At 35.5% G+C, this 18,236-nt stretch overlaps 1 protein-coding gene and 1 long non-coding RNA gene across 2 annotated transcripts in view; one reads left to right on the top strand and one right to left on the bottom strand.

Annotated features, from left to right (window-relative positions):
- The window catches only part of LOC127838916 (uncharacterized), a 53,811-nt gene that overhangs the window by 11,556 nt on the left and 24,019 nt on the right, over positions 1 to 18,236 (top strand). The window contains exons 3-4 of the mRNA XM_052367023.1: positions 1,032 to 1,303; positions 16,725 to 16,820. Of these exons, the coding sequence (XP_052222983.1) occupies positions 1,032 to 1,303; positions 16,725 to 16,820 (368 nt within the window). The remainder of the gene's footprint in view (positions 1 to 1,031; positions 1,304 to 16,724; positions 16,821 to 18,236) is intronic.
- Positions 11,742 to 14,728, bottom strand: LOC127839031 (uncharacterized). Its single transcript, XR_008030120.1, has 3 exons — positions 14,655 to 14,728; positions 14,368 to 14,439; positions 11,742 to 14,195 (listed from the first exon to the last, which is right to left on the bottom strand). It is a non-coding gene; the product is annotated as an uncharacterized LOC127839031 (long non-coding RNA).

Raw genomic sequence — 18,236 nt, 5'->3', positions numbered from 1 at the left:
TTATTATCCCCCGCCAGAGGCGGAGGGATATTGTTTTGGCGTTGTCCGTCCGGCTGTCCGTCCGTCCGTCCGTCCGGCACTTTTGTGTCCGGAGCCATATCTTGGAAGTTTTTTGGTGGATTTCATTTAAACTTGGTATGAGTATATATATGCATAAGAGGATGATGCACGCCAAATGGCATTGTACACCATCTGTTAAAAACAGACTTATGGCCCTTTGTATCTTGAAAAAATGCTTTTTAGTGTCCGGAGCCATATCTTGGAAGTTCTTTGGCGGATTTCATTGAAACTTGGTATGAGTATATATATGCATAAGAGGATGATGCACGCCAAATGGCATTGTACACCATCTGTTAAAAACAGACTTATGGCCCTTTGTATCTTGAAAAAATGCTTTTTACTATAGGCACTTTTGTGTCCGGAGCCATATCTTGGAAGTGCTTTGGCGGATTTCATTTAAACTTGGTATGAGTATATATATGCATAAGAGGATGATGCACGCCAAATGGCATTGTACACCATCTGTTAAAAACAGACTTATGGCCCTTTGTATCTTGAAAAAATGATTTTTACTATAGACATTTTTGTGTCCCGAGCCATATCTTGGAAGCGCTTTGGTGGATTTCTTTGAAACTTGGTATGAATATATTCCCGCGCCAGAGGCGGAGGGATATTGTTTTGGCGTTGTCCGTCCGTCCGGCTGTCCGTCCGGCACTTTTGTGTCCGGAGCCATATCTTGGAAGTGCTTTGGCGGATTTCATTTAAACTTGATATGAGTATATATATATGCATAAGAGGATGATGCACGCCAAATGGCATTGTACACCATCTGTTAAAAACAGACTTATGGCCCTTTGTATCTTGAAAAAATGCTTTTTACTATAGGCACTTTTGTGTCCGGAGTGTCCTCCGTCCGTCCATCTTTCATTATGTGCATCCATCCAATTTGCACCCATCCAAAGCATATGTTGCGGGGGATACCTTGGGCCTTTCAGGCCCTCTTGTTATAATTTTATTGTGATATGTTTTAGAAAATGGTGGTCTGACAGAATCCTTTCCTAATGGGCCAGTGATGAAGAAAGATATAGACCGGCATAGTCAAGAATTCAGCGACACTGTGTCAGTGTATGTGCTTGGTCATGTCAACTCCCTGAGCCTTCCTGACAGTCTGTTAGTATCCAACACAAAGGAACCCTCAGTCCCCTCCATGAAAGTGGACATCTCTGAGCCCATGGAGACAGATGAACCCATCTCCATAATATCTAATAACAGAAGGGTGGATTCATTGCCTAAGCTGTCGCAGGTAAGGGACGATGTTACTCTGTTGATTTATAACTTGAACTTTTAAAATGTCATGGCTAAATTGTGCATTGCCAAAGAAGCCTAAAAATTCTTTAAATATATACATAGTAGTTAATTTTTATCTCGGCTGTTTTCGGAGAAAACTCGAGGTATTGTCATAGCCAGCTCGTCGTCCGGCGTCTGCCGTCCGCGTCGTGCTAAAACCTTGACATTTGTCTCTAAAATCAAAGTGCTTCCACATACAACTTTGAAACTTCATTTGTAGATGCACCTTGATGAGTTCTACACGCCACACCCATTTTTGGGTCACTAGATCAAAGGTCAAGGTCACTGTAATCTCTAAAAAAATGTTAAAATAATTTCTGTTCTGACAATCTTTCATTTATTTTCAAAACTGCACCCGAAGCTGAGCGTTGGCACCCGTTATGCGGTGCTCTTGTTAGCTCTGCTGAGCACAGCATGCACACTGTGTGCTTTTGTGACCGTCATTCAGCATCAATGGTGTGTTTTGTGTTGTAAACATTAACCTTGTGACTACTCAGGAAGCAATGTGAACTGCTTAATGTTTTGCAACTTTGTCAGAACATTATTTTTATACGGTACATACATAATAGTGATACAGATCATAAAGTATTCCGTCTTATGTTACGTAGAGTGTAAGTACATATAACTACACAGGCATCTGCTGTTCATACTGCAGGATGTGAGAGGGGGGTTTTCTATACAGAATAAGGTCTTAACCAAATTCATGAACAGGTTTACTGTAGGGAAACAAGACAAACTCATGAGAGTGCAGTTGTGCAATTTTGCCCGGAATGAATTTGTGGAAAAAGCTCTCCCTGTTTGGAGAAAAAACAAGGCGAGAAGGCTATACACCTTAAATACAGTATGAGTATTGTTACACTAAATCTGTATTGAAGTTGTAAACCTTTTGACCAAAGGAGAAATTGTATTTTGTCACACTGTTTGAAAGGGCTAATTTTTACTAAAAAATTATGAACTCTAGTCATCTAATTTATAAATGTCTAGTCAGTCCAAACTGTTAAAGATGTGAAAAGTTCTCTGTTTAAGATGTTAAATGTTTCACTGTTTGTTATTAAAAGTAAAACAAATAAAGATTTTACTTTCTCTTAACCTATTTCTGTTTTTAGCTGTAAAATTGCATAAAAGAGACCCTGGCTAAGGTGTATTATGTTAAGTAGATTATTTGTAACGAATTTTCAAAGACACAATGTGGGACCCATTGTTTTCAGTTTGGACCCATTGTTTTAAAATATGCGAGTCCCAGGGACTCATTGATGTAGATTTCAAAATGAATCACTGTCCATCGGTTTCAATGATCTAATTGTTTCCTGTAAATATTAAGATGTAAGTAATAAATAACTATCTGTTGAACTTACCTCATTCATACATAATTTCAAATAAAAACTGTAAGAAGTCATCATTTATTATGGAACGCCTCGTCTGTCTCCTGTTCAGTATTGACATATCAGAGCTTTCATTGAAATGATGTGGGTTTAAATCATATGATATGTGCCTATAAAAGTATGGTGTGTGCTATCCATAGTATGCTGTGCATTTGTGATTGTATGCTGTGTGTTTGGCATGGTATGCTGTGTTTTGTCATGGTATTCTAGGTGTTTGTCATGGTTTGTCATGGTATGCTGTGTGTTTGTCATGGTATGATCGTGTTTTCGTCATGGTATGCTGTGTGTCTGTCATGGTATTCTGCGTGTTTATCATGGTATGATGTCTGTTTGTTGTTCTATCCTGGGCGTTTATTAACATGATGTCCTTTTCATTCGCTATGATGTAAGTTGGCGTTATTTTAATTCGGAACACTCGGTCCTGTGTCCGTATTTCGTCTGTCTGTGCATCTGTCTCTTTGTCTGTGTTTCTTTCTGTGTGTCTGTCTTTTGGTTTATGTGATTGTGTGTCTATTGTTCGTAAGACGGTTGTCTGTCTGTCGATGACTGTGTCTGTTTTTCTCTCTGTTCGTCCGTCCATCCGTATTACCATCCCTGTGTCCGTCCGTCCGTGTGTCATTATTTCTGTTTGTGCGTCTGTCATTGAGTCTCATCTGTTCGTCTTTCTGTCTGTTTTTCTGTATGTCTCTGTAACACTTATGGTATTTATATAATAATAATGATTAATTATATTGTTCCACGAGTGCGGGTTCGTTATTGTTCTGGATGATTCAAGACATTTAAACCGTTTATAAGATTGTTTTATACTTTATTATTACAAGTGCTACATCTAAATATTCACTTTAATAGTTCGATTCCAGATATGAAGACAACCTGCAATTAACAATAACACAAGTTATAGTAAAATAACATACTTAATAATATGATGGTCATCTAGCGGCTTTTATACAAAGTTGCATAGAAAACCATATAATGATCAATATAAAACATACATATCCGCTTTTATAATACATTCATGACTTTAACAATAATTCAATATTCTTACCATTTATGGCATGGTTGTTTAACCCTCACACACTGGTCTTACACACCGGATACTCCGTGAAGATGTTACGCTCTGCATGTGCTCATTAAACATACAGAAATAGTGATTAAAATAGGAAAGATCTACAAATATACAACTCATACTTACAACTAGATCTGTACATACTACAGATACAGTCTACTAATACTTACCATGTAGCAGCACATTTAGCTCTCCTCTGTTTTTTATATGTGTTCTCACATAGACTAACACAAATTAAACACATATTTAGAACAAAATAAAACACACAAAATAGAATATAAAATAAAATGGTGTATCAAATATCTGGTTATTTGATGCAACACAATTATGCCTACTGTTTTAAAAACAACAACAATATAATACACACATGAAAAGCAACACAAAATTGACATACAATATCATTATTACACAGTTCATGTGCAAATCTATTGTATAAAACTATTTATAATTCTTTTTACCATATCTTGGCTCATTGTATCAATCAATTCACTATTCATGAACTCTTCAAGAATAGTGAACCATGAGTTTTCTCGCATATTTACACATGCATACATTTTAAAATCCTTAAACATATCTGGGACATTTCTTACTCTGTCTGACCTTCTTGGTGCAGGTTTTGGTATCTCTCTTCCATCCTGTTCTTCAACACGCTCTCTAACCTCATTCGCTGACTCGCTTACATCATTCACTTGCACACTCTCCCTTTCTTCAGTACTTGTTTCTATTTCCTCATCAACATTTTCATTCAGAACAGGGCTTTCTTCTACATTTAAACCATCTTGGTCTTCACTTTCAACTCCTACTTGTTCCACATTTTCAAATGTACTGTCATCTTGAATGACATTATTTGGATCATTCACTAAATGTCCATTATCTGATATAGGTACTGCAACTTGATCATCCGTAATAACGGTTTTCTTTTGGGCAACCCCAAATACAAGTTGCACTAGTTCATCTTCTGACTCATTGACGTCACTTTCTTCTCCATCAAGTTTCTTTTACAGAAACATTTTCTTTATACTTGTACGGTACCGGTTCTTTCTGTCCTGCAGAATCATTTATCCTAATGATTTCTTGATTTGCAACCAAGTGCAAATGATTTCGATGTAGAGTTTTTACACTTTTTGTTTCTAAGCCCTGAACTTTATAGACTGGCACATTATCATTAATTTGTTCAATTACAAATATAGTTCTTCTTCAAATTTGTCCGATATCTTATGTTTTCCTTTGAAAGCAAGTATTTTGACCAAAACTCTATCTCCTACTTCAAGTTTAGCTGCTTCAGCTTTTCTGTCATACACTTACTTTTGTTTCAATTTTGCTTTATCAATGTGTTTTTTAACAATATCCCTGGTTTTCTGCATTCTTCATTGCAAATCCGCAGTATATTCAGAAAAACTTTTCTGATTTGAATCAGGGTTTGCTTTTTCAAAAACAGCATTAATAAACAATTCTGGTTTACGACCAAACATCACTTTAAAGGGAGACAATTTTGTGGACTCATGAGGTATGCAATTAGAGCTATATACTAAAGAGTTTACATATTTTGTTTTTCTGAATTTTCCAATGTTCCAAGCATGTCTAAAAGTGTGCGGTTGAATCGCTCTGGACCAGAGTTTCCTTGGGGATGATAAACAGAGGTATGGGATTATTTAGGTTATCTATTATTTGAAAAGGTACACTTTTCTCATAAAGTATCAATGCTAAAGTATCAATGCAGGCATAGTTATGTGAATCTCACTGCAATTTTGACAGAATTATGTGCCCTTTTTATACTTAGAAAATTGAAAATTTGGTTAAGTTTTGTGTTAAGGTCCACTTTTTTCCTAAAGTATCAAAGCCATTGCTTTCATACTTGCAACACTTACTAACTATCGTAAGGGGACTGTGCAGGCAAAGTTATGTAACTCTGACTGGCATTTTGACGGAATTATATGCCCTTTTTATACTTAGAAAATTGAAAATTTGGTTAAGTTTTGTGTTTAGGTCCACTTTTATTCCTTAAGTATCAAAGCCATTGCTTTCATACTTGCAACACTTACTAACTATCGTAAGGGGACTGTGCAGGCAAAGTTATGTAACTCTGACTGGCATTTTGACAGAATAATGTGCCCTTTTTATACTTAGAAAATTGAAAATTTGGTTAAGTTTTGTGTTTAGGTCCACTTTTTTCCTAAAGTATCAACGCCATTACTTTTATACTTGCAACACTTACTAACTATCATAAGGGGACTGTGCAGGCAAAGTTATGTAAATCTGACTGGCATTTTGACGGAATTATGGGCCCTTTATACTTCAAAATCTGGTAAAGTTTTGTGTTTTGGTCCACTTTACCCCTAAAGTATCATAGATATTGCTTTCATACATGGAACACTCGCAAACTATCATAAGGGGACAGTAAAGGACACGTTGCATAACTCCGGTTGTCATTTTTACCGAATTATGGCCCCTTTTTTTACTTAGTAACTTCGAATATATGGTTACATTTTGTGTTTAGATTCACTTTACTTCTAAAGTATCAAGGCTATTGCTTTTAAACTTTAAATACTTTCATGCAATCGTGAGGGTACTGTACCTGGAAAGTTGAATTTTACCTTGACCTTTGAATGACCTTGACTCTCAAGGTCAAATTATTAAATTTTGCTAAAATTTCCATAACTTCTATAATTTATTTATGATTAGATTCGATTGATACTTTGACAAAACAACTCTTACCTGACATACCACAATTGACTCCGTCAAAACCATCCCCCACGCCCCCCCCGAATCCCCCCATTATTATTTTTTTAATTAAAGATCATCTAATAAATGACCACCACACCCTCACACTAAACCCTCCCCCACCCCAAAAAAATAATTTTTATGACCCCGATAGGATGGCATATAGCAGTTAAAATGTCCGTCAGTATGTCAGTCAGTCTGTCTGTCAGTCCGAAAAAAAACTTTAACATTGGCCATAACTTTTTCACTTTTTAAGATAGCAACTAGATATTTGGCATGCATGTGTATCTCACGGAGCTGCACATTTTGAGTGGTGAAAGGTCAAGGTCATCCTTCAAGGTCAAATGTCAAATTTATGGTGTCTGTCCGTCCGAAAACTTTAACATTGTCCATAACTTTTTCAATATTGAAGATAGCAACTTGATATTCGGCATGCATGTTTATCTCATGGAGCTGAACATTTTGAGTGGTGAAAAGTGAAGGTGAAGGTCATCCTTTAAGGTCAAATGTCAAATATATGGCGTTTGTCCGTGAAAACTTTAACATTGGCCATAACTTTTTAATATTGAAGATAGCAACTTGATGTTTGGCATGCATGTGTATCTCATGAAGTTGCACATTTTAAGTGGTGGAAGTTCAAGGTCAAGGTCATCCTTCAAGCTCATCCTTCAAGGTCAAAAAAAATAATCAAAGCGGCGTTCATGAAGCTGCACATTTAGAGTGGTGGAAGTTCAAGGTCATCCTTTAAGGTCAAGGTCATCCTTCAAGGTCAAAGGTCTAAAAACAAATAAAAAATTTCAAAGCGGCATTATCATGAAGCTGCACATTTTGAGTGGTGGAAGTTCAAGGTCAAGGTCATTCTTCAAGGTCAATGTCATTCTTCAAGGTCAAAGGTAAACAAAATCAAAGCGGCGTTATCATGAACCTGCACATTTTGAGTGGTGTAGGTTCAAGGTCAAGGTCATCCTTCAAGGTCAAGGTCATCCTTCAAGGTCAAAGGTCAAACAAAATATAAAAAAAATCAAAGCGGCGTTATCTTGAAGCTGCACATTTTGAGTGGTGGAAGTTCAAGGTCAAGGTCATCCTTCAAGGTAAAAAAAAATAATAATACAATTTTAAAGCGGCGTTCTCATGAAGCTGCACATTTTGAGTGGTGGAAGTTGAAGGTCAAGGTCATCCTTCAAGGTCAAGGTCATCCTTCAAGGTCAAAGGTAAAAAATAATCTAAGCGGCGTTCTCATGAAGCTGCACATTTTGAGTGATGGAAGTTCAAGGTCAAGGTCATTCTTTAAGGTCAAGGTCATCGTTCAAGGTCAAAGATAAAAAAATAATTTCAAAGCGGCGTTATCATGAAGCTGCACATTTTGAGTGGTGGAAGTTCAAGGTCATCCTTCAAGGTCAAGGTCATCCTTCAAGGTCAAAGGTCAAAAAAATAATATTTCAAAGCAGCCTTCTCATAAAGCTACACATTTTGAGTGGTGGAAGTTCAAGGTCAAGGTCATCTTTCAAGGTCAAAGGTAAAAAATAATATTTCAAAGCGGCGCAATAGGGGGCATTGTGTTTCTGACAAACACATCTCTTGTTTTTTTCAAACATGGTTAAAAAACACAAATATTTATTTTTATTATTTTATTTTTGAAATACCGTCCAACCATCCCACCCAAGAATCCCCCCCATTTTTTATTGCATTTTTTTTCATTTTCGGAAGATAATGTAATAAATGACCACATCCCCACACTATACACCCCTCTCCACTCCACCCCTCCATCCTTTGTGATTGAAATTGAGATAGGTCCCTACACCTTTAAAAAGAAAAATAGATGAGGGGTCTGCACCCGCAAGGCGGTGCTCTTGTTTATGTTTGCAATTGTACACAATTCTTTGATGATTTCAGATTCAAAGTTGGCACCTTGATCACTATGTAACCTTGTAGCTATACCATAGTGCACAATGAAATTATTATACAATATTTCTGCAGTGGTTTTTGCAGTTTGGTTTTTTGTTGGTATAGCCATGGCAAACTTAGTAAAATGATCAGTAATAACTAAAATATTTGAATATCCACCCTTACAAGGTTCAACACTCAGAAAATCAATACAAACTAACTCCAAAGGATAGGTGGTATTAACATTTATCAATGGAGCTCTGATGTTCGTTGAGGTTTTTCTTCTCAAACATCTGTCACAATTTAAAATCCAGTTTTCAACATCAGTTGACATACATGGCCAGTAAAAACGCTCTTGCAGCAAACGTGCGGTTCTGTCTTTTCCGGGATGACCAAAGTTCAAAACTTTTCTGGTGATCTGCATCCCATTGCCATTCTTTTTTATACTTCAATTTCCCTTTTTTTTCATTATTGGGTGGAAGTAAATCAGCCAAACAACGTGTAATGGTGCTGAAATATTTTACAAAACGACGATAATATCCTGCAAAAGCAAGGAAACTTCGAAGTTCATCTTGATTTGTAGGTGTTGGCCACTTACTGACTTTATCAATTTTTTTATGGTCAGTTTTTACTCCATCACTGCCCACTACATGACCAAAAAAAGATACATTATTTCTAAAAAAATTACACTTTTCAGGTGCAAGCTTCAATTTCCAAGATTTAAGACGTTCAAATACTTGTTCTATATTCTCCAAATGTTCTTTGTAAGTTTTGCTATAAATAATAATATCGTCAATAAAAACGACACAAATTTTCATGTTTAAATCACCAGGACATTCAGTCATTGCTCTCTGGTATGTGGCGGGCCTATTCGTCAAACCAAAAGCCATTTTATTAAACTCCCAAAGTCCAAATGGTCCTAAAGTAAATGCTGTTCTTTGTTTATGTGATTCTTCTATTTCAATTCGGTGATATCCTGACTTCATGTCCAAAGTAGTATTGAGCACCATTTAAACAATCAAATATTTTCTCAAGTCTTGGCAAAGCATAAGAGTCTTTTATTGTTCTTTCATTCAAAGTTCTGTAATCAATACACATTTTTAATTTCCCATTGCGTTTCCTAACCAAAACAATTGGTGTCAAGTAAATGGTGACTTTGATGGTCTAATTACACCACATCAGTGTAATTGTTCCAAGTGCTCACGCACTTCGTCAACCATGCCAGGCGGTATACGCCTATAACGCAATTTAAAAGGTGTGTCATTCGTCAAATCAATTCGGTGTGTAGTTTCTGAACACTGACCGATATCTGTATCACTTGTTGAAAAATATCTTTATGTTTTAACAACAAAGTTTGTATTTCAACAACTTGTTCAACAGTAAGTAGATCATTATTTTCGATCACAATATTGTGAACAATTTCTGATCTTTTGTGATATAAATCACTTTCTTTCATATTTGTAATTCCCGTTGCTATGGTTACAGGTTGTAACTCCCCTAAAATTGCTTTAGGTTGAATAGCAACTGTGTTTGTTGTCAAATTTGACAATGTGACAAATATTTCATTGTATTTACCAAATTCAAACATATTCACAGCAGGTGTAACATCAATGAAATCTGGAATGTGTGCATCAGTACAAGCTACAGTTATAACACTTGAAGATGGATAATCAATTTGTTTATCTGTATAACATTTAAAATTTCTTACTTCATTTGGTTTCAGCAAAATAGTCTCCCTGCTCAAACTTCTTACAATTGCCACTCTGCCATTATTTCTTTTCAAAGACTTTTCTCTCAATGAAATAGCTCTAAAGCTCAAATACCATGGTGTATGTAACTTAGCTTTCTGTAAAAACTGTTCACCAAATGTATCATGACATTCTTCCAACAATCTGTTCGAAATATTGGTTCCCAGAATAACTGGTACTTTTGAAGAATATTTTGTGTCGGGTGACACTAAAAATAAACAATAACTCGGTTTCGAACTCTCAAGTCTTTCACAAATGTGTACTTCATGTTCAACAAAACCAAGATATGGCAACTGATTACCATCAGCACATTTAATGTTAAGTAAATCATTCAATGGCTCCAAGCTTATGTTTAAAAATAATTGTTGTAAAAACTTTCTGAAATGATACTTACACAAGATCCAGTGTCTAACAATGCTCTGGTATTGATGTTACTTAACACTGTACTTACCTCGCTGACCTCCACTACTAATGTGGGATCTTTAATAGATTTAGTGCTCAGGTTCGATCCCCTAACTGGAGCACAGTCTAGTTTGGGCACTGAGCTTGAAAATGTCCAGTCTGTCCACATTTATGACATGATCTGAAAAACGTAAAACTGGAGGTTGGCGTAGGGGTCGGGAATTTCTACCTACCTGACTTCGAAAACCACGCCTTTCCCCTTTATTTGGATAAAACTGTCCTCGCCTTTCACCTCTACTGGTGTAGGGTCTGTACTGAACATGCTCATACTTACCTGATTGTTTTTCATTTTCAAGTTTATCTATGCGTTCATTTAATTTTTTTTAAAGGTTCCTAATTTCACTCATTTCAGAAGTTTCAGGTGTAACTACTGGTTAACAAGGTTTTGTTTCACTTTTTTTCATCAATCAAATCTAATTCTAATTTTCGCAGCTCAATTTTAAAGGTATCATAATTGTTCACAGTCTCATGTTTGTATGCTGCCATGTGTTTCAACTCTTTTCTCAAACCTTGGTATAAAATAACTTTCGAAATTTCAAAATCATTCTTTTTTACACCACCTACAGCCACAGCTTTATCAAAACGATCTTCAACTCTCGATGCAAAATATGACACCGATTCATTGGGTTTTTGTGTACAATTGTACAAACTTCTAAGAATAACTTCCTTAGTTTAAATGTCACCATAGACACTTTCTATTTTAATCAAAACTTGTTGAAGATTCACTCCAACACCTAACCTCCTATGACTTTCTGCTACGTTACCTTTTGCAGCCTTTCTTATACCATGTAGTATTTGTTCTTGACTGAACAATCCTTCAGCCAATAGAGATTCAGTCTCAAATTTAAGCATGGCCAAGAAACTTCTCCCTTATTTTGTTCTCCACTAAAATTTTGTATTTTAGGGTAATTAAAGGATGCAAACTGTCCAACATGAACATTACTTTCGTTATCAGTGTGTACATGGTCTTGTTTTATAGTCACATTTGACTTTGTTTTTGGCTTTACAACACTAAAATAGTGCATAAAAGTAGTTAAGTCGGCAGCTGTTTCTATTTTCTGGTCAATTTGAAGCTCTTCAAAAGCTTTTAATAATTTTAATTGAGCATCGGTAACTTCAGTATCACCAGATGCTTCATTTGACTTTAAATCCTCGCTAGACATGTTACTACAAATACTTGACTTCAATAAAAAAATTGGATATCACTTCACTAACTCCTCAAGTCACCACATACAACAAACTCATACAAATTAAAAATCATATACTAAATAAACGTTCACATAACATTTATTGATTATTGGTATAATATATACACAATAAACACCATACAATTGTCACTTGAGGTTTAAATCCAGTTACACATGTACAACCAATTAAAAATTGTCAATCTCAAAACACATTAATCCAGTGTCATTTGAGCTATTCACAATAAAACACAACTTCACGATTCAACACTTTTCAAGAACACTGTTCGCTTTGAATGTTCACGCAAAACAATTGTCAAGTTCACACTATATTGTTCATACACAGGCACGTATTTATTACAACACAACAATGTCTATATATGCTACTTCAAGACACATTATTTCACTGTAAACACACGAGTTGTTTGCATAATACAATGCGTAATTTATTTCTGTTGAATGTGTGTAATGTCAAAAACACATCACAATATAAAATAATTGAACACAGTATTCAACTTGGAATTATTTCCACTCAAATTCCCTTACTCCAGTTTGTATCCACATAAATTCTTCAAATACAAACATCACATTTAAACTCAAATGCAAAATAACTATTTCCCTTCCATATGCAAGTTCAATTCCAATAAATGGTAATGAATGTCAAAATAAATATCAAAGTACAATCTATATAAAATATTTTTCAAATTCAGATTTAAAATAAACTACAATCATGCAATAATAAAAAAACTGCAAATAAGTGCTTAATATTTTATGTATTGTTGTTACTGTTGTTTATTGTTGTTGTTGTTGACAACTATTGCTGTTGTTGTTGATGACTACTGTTGTTGTTGATGACTATTACTGTTGTTGTTGTTGATGACTACTGTTGTTGTTGTTGATGATGACTACTGTTGTTGTTGTTGTTGATGACTACTGTTGTTGTTGATGACTACTGTTGTTGTTGTGCATATGGCAACACTGGCATTCATTTATTATGCCACAACTCTGTTAATTATTTTCTAAAATAATATTTATTTATTTATTTATTTTTAATTTCTTGTCGGTCACTTATTTAAATATTCAACAAATATTTTAATTAAATTTTTCTATTTCACTTACCTTATAATCCACACAGCAATTCTACTAGATCCTATGCATCATTTCTACACTACACAAAACTACTACCATTCATGTACATTGTACAACCAAAACAGTTTTACTGTCTGTGTATTCCCTAAAAGGAATTACTACTACAAAAGACTGGTCAGTGAATGTCATTCATAAAGACAACCAATGAAATGTAAGAAATTCTGTGATGTCACTTAACACCAAAAATATCAAGCACTCAAACACCTTGGAAAAGTATAACACAAGATTAAATCACTGTCAAACAGGAATTATCCAGTTTTAAGACTTTGTATACAAAGGGTGAGCAACTTCCATTAAAAAAACAGACCCAAAGAACTGGAAGGTTGCCAATAGTTTTACTTTCTCAATACACTGTGAATTAAAAATACCTATTTAAAAGACAATTGCAGCATTTCTACAGAATTAAATGCAATATTAGTTAATTAACTAGGTTTTATATTAAAATAGAGATATTCCATCACCAAATATTAATATTTCATGCAAGTGAACCTTTCATACAAAAATTCTACTCACGCTCAGTTGACCTGGATGCTGTACACAATTTGTTTCAGTCACTGGATGCACAATTGTTCAAAGGTTCAATGTTCACATTTATGGAAATTTGAAATGTTAATTGTCCTTATCTTCCGTGAAGATCTAATGAGCAGGATGACGGTCTCGAAGATTTGCGTAATGCGGGCAAAATACCCACAACGACGGTCTCGAAGATTTGCGTTATGCGGGCAAAATACCCACACAATAGTCCAACCAGAATAACTGGAAACTTGAACAAAAGCGGCAGCACGATGGCCACTTAGGAATGAAAACCGCACCAAAACGTCCAGGTAAAGTAAAAACATCTGAATATGGAAAAGCAACTTCATGTACAGTACATGTACACACGATATCCGGTCTGCAAACACGATATCCGTAGCGGCTCAGACTCCTCCCGCAGCCGAAAATCGATGGCCTCGTCGATCATATTTTTCAATATGTTGACAATAGTTGAAAAATTAGTTATGCGCAAAGTAGCACTTAAAATGTCTTAAAATTTAAATTCTGTTACAGCCCCACGTTGGGCGCCATTTTGTAACACTTATGGTATTTATATAATAATACTGATTAATTATATTGTTCCACGAGTGCGGGTTCGTTATTGTTCTGGATGATTTAAGACATTTAAACCGTTTATAAGATTGTTTTATACTTTATTATTACAAGTGCTACATCTAAATATTCACTTTAATAGTTCAATTCCAGATAAGAAGACAACCTGAAATTAACAATAACATAAGTTATAGTAAAATAACATACATAATAATATGATGGTCAACTAGCGGCTTTTATACAAAGTTGCATAGAAAACCATATTATGATCAATATAAAACACACATATCCGCTTTTTTAATACATTCATGACTTTAACAACAATTCAATATTCTTACCATTTATGGCATGGTTGTTTAACTCTCACACACTGGCCTTACACACCGGATACTCCGTGAATATGTTAAGCTCTGCAAGTTAAATGCATGTGCTCATTAAACATACAGAAATAGTGACTAAGATAGGAAAGATCAATTCTGAGAAGTGCTGCCATTTTGCCAAGTCGCGGAAACACATTACAAATTAATATAAATGCACATAATATTAGATAATTACTTGTACAACACAAATCAATTATCCACAATCATTATAAAAACACTATTGCAACCAAGAGACTTATACTAACCTCAAAGTAGAACTGCTCTTAAGTTACGTTTGAAAAACAACCATGTCCTTCCAGTTCAACCCATGAAATACTACTGCCAAAGCGGGAAAAAAACATGACCAAAAGACTCAATGTACAGGAAAGAAAATAGGATGAAAACAACTATTCACACAAGGGAGACAACTTTTAAATAGAATTTGTGACTGGTTACTGTTTGTCTGTCCGTATGCCCATTTGTTTGTGTGTCCGTCCATGTGTCCTTATTTCCGACTGTCCGTGCGTTTGTCTTTTTGTTTGCAGTTCCGCCTTCCTGCGTCCATATATCCGTCTGTCTTTCTTACAATCTGTCCATCTGTCGGATATACAGACGGACAAACATAGGCACTGACATACGGAAATAATGACCCACGGAGGGACGGGCTGACAGACTGACCGACAGACAGACAGACAGGCAGGCATGCATGAAGGAAGGAAGGCATGCAGGCAGGCAGGCAGGCAGACAGAAGACAGACTAAAGGATGGACATACAGACGGACGCACAAACAGATAGACAGAAAAGCAGACAGACAAACAGACAGACGCAGGGACGGACGGAAAAACGGACGTTGGTACCATCGGACATACGTATGACGTAACCATTTGACAAGAACCGAGTATTCCGAATGAAAATAATGCCAATTTACATCAAAGTGAATGAAAAGGACATCATGTTAGATAAATCCGCAGGATAGTACAACAAACACACAGCATACCATGATAAACACACAGCATACCGTGACAAACACACAGCATACCATGACGAAAAGTCGGAAAACACAGCATACCATGATAAAACACAGCATACCAAGACAAACACACAGTATGCCATTACAAACACACAGCATACCATCACATACACACACCATTTTATGGCAAGCACACAGCAAACTATTATAAGCACACATCATTTGATTTAAAATCCCATCATTTCATTGAAACTCACAGCATGCCATAACAAACACACAACATACCATGACAGACTTATAGCAGACTATCGCAAACACACAGCATATAATCACAAACACACAGCATATCATCATAAACATACAACATACCATCTTAAACACACATAATACCGTTCCAAGCACACAGCATACTATAGCAAGCACACAGCATACTTTTATAAACATATATCATTTGATTTAAACCCACATCATTTCAATGAAACCTCTGATATATCAATAGTCAACAGGAGACAGACGAGGCGTCCGTATTTTATCATTGTTAACTCTGTACCTGTTATTTATAATATCTCATTCTTACTGTAATTTTGACAGGTTCCCATTCTAATTGTGTTCTTACAGGTTCCCAATTGTACTGTGATTTTGACTTTCTCCCATTCTGACTGTGATTCTGATGATCCACATTCTTATTATGATTCTGACTGGTTCCTATTCTTACAATGATTCTCATCTGGGCGGTTTATATTCATACTTATTATTCTAACTAAGATTCTGACATGTTTCCATTGTTACTGTGATTCTGACTGGCTCCCATTCTGACTGTGTTCTGATGGGTTCACATTCTTACTGGGATTATGACCGGTTCATATTCTGATTTTAGAACTGACCAGTTCCCATTTTTACTATGATTCTGACCGGTTTCAATTGTGATTGTTGTGATTCTGACCAGTTTCCATTCTATCTGTGATTCTGACTGGCTCTCATTCTGACTGTGACTCTGACCGATTCAACTTCTTATTAGGATTCTGACTGGTTCCCATTCTTACTCTGATTCCGACTGTTCCCATTCTTACTATGGTTCTGACCTATTCATATTCTGAATGTGGTTCTGACTGGTTCCATTCTGAATGTGATTCTGACTGGTTCCATTCTGACCTTCTATCATGCTGTGGGATTCTGAATGGTTCCATCATTCTAACTGGGATTGTCCATAGTACCATCATTCTGAATGTGATTTCGACCGGTATCATCATTTACACTTTGATTTTGCCCATTTCCATCTTTCTGACTCTGAGTCAGAACGGTTCCATCATTCTGACTGTGATTTTTACTGAAGTAATTTTCTGACTGAAATTCTAACTGCTTCCAGGAGACGTCGTCATCTTGGTCAGATTTCAAGGCAGCTATATCCGGTGCCTCATCGTATAAAACATGCTTTGCAGTGTTTGTGATCTCAAATAAACAGGTAATTGCTGTTCTGATGAACAATAATTCAATTCCCTGGTTTTGTAAACTTGCAAATTATACCACGTTGTACAGTGTTAGCAAAATGGAAAAGTAACCTCAGGGCCAATATTTGTATGTAGTCAACATGGTTAATAATAACCATAATACTATGGTTAATAATATTTTAAACGTTGGTAAGTAGAAAACATTTCTTACAGATTTCTTAAACAAAACTTGAGCTGAAATGTTCCCTCAAGTGCAACTTAACTTAAGATTGCCTTGAGAGCTCAGTAAATATCGGCCCTATTTGTTTAGTAGTTTTGAGTTCTTTTTTGTTAAAGATTATAATACAGGTTTAAGTTACAGCAGCTTTAAGTCCAGACTGGTTTAAGTCAAGACATGTTTAAATAAAGACAGTTGTAAATTACACATTCATTAAATAGTTGAATGAGAGTAAGTTTTTTGTCAGTATGTTCTAACTTTTAAGGCCGTAATGATACGTGTAAAAGATGCCAAAAAACACTAAATAAAGCATTGAAATTCAGTTATCATTAATGTTGACACCTAGTATATATGCTTCTTTGATAGTGTATCCTTATGCAAATATGCCTAAGGGTGTTAAATAATATGACGTTTGTCCGGAGTTGTGCTTTGTTTTTGATCCGATACAGCCCAGCTATCACATTGGTATGATTTGTACAAATTATATGCATGTAAGGGTTTATTCACCTTATATAAAAGTGATATATAAAAGGCGTCTTCCTTCTTAAAATTTAGTTTAAAATCATGCAGTTTTATCCTGAATCAAAACTTACACCAGCCTTATAATTTTCTATCAGCTATTTAAGTGTTGACTTCCCCCCCAAATCATGCAATAGGCTTAGGCATATTGTTAATGAGAAGAGAAAACCCCCAGAATTCACTTCATTAGTTCGATGCCTTTGAACGTTGGGTCAACTGTAGACATTTGTATCTGTAGTGCAGCTTAATTGTGTCATGTGGCTTATTAACTATATGATTCTATATTCTCAAATCTTTTCTATAAAGAAGGAATGTAGTTGACAATTGTTAATAGTTTTATTTGATCGTTCGTCAAAAAGTTGTAATTCTGTTACTCTTGTATCTTCAATGCAATTGAGTAATTAAATAGTAATTAAATTGAATGCGTTTTAATTCCCTTTTATTATTGTTTAATTTGAGTTACAATGCTATGACGTTAAATTTTATTTACACTTAAATGTATTATGAATATTGCTGGGCCAAGTGTGAGGTTGAGCGCTCTATAACCAGGTTTAAACCCCCAATGCTTTGCATTGACCGTTCCAAGGCGGTGACCCCAGCTTTCTTCATATTTTGTGTTTATGTTGGTTTGTATTGGGCTGTATTGTGCTGTTTTGTACTGTTTGGGCAATCTGTTTTTAATGAAAATTCAATA

This window comes from Dreissena polymorpha, chromosome 1, assembly GCF_020536995.1.
Source record: "Dreissena polymorpha isolate Duluth1 chromosome 1, UMN_Dpol_1.0, whole genome shotgun sequence".
NCBI classification, from domain to species: Eukaryota; Metazoa; Mollusca; class Bivalvia; order Myida; family Dreissenidae; genus Dreissena; species Dreissena polymorpha.
The sequence above is the reverse complement of the archived record's forward strand: the minus strand, read 5'-3'. Positions and strand labels throughout refer to the sequence as shown.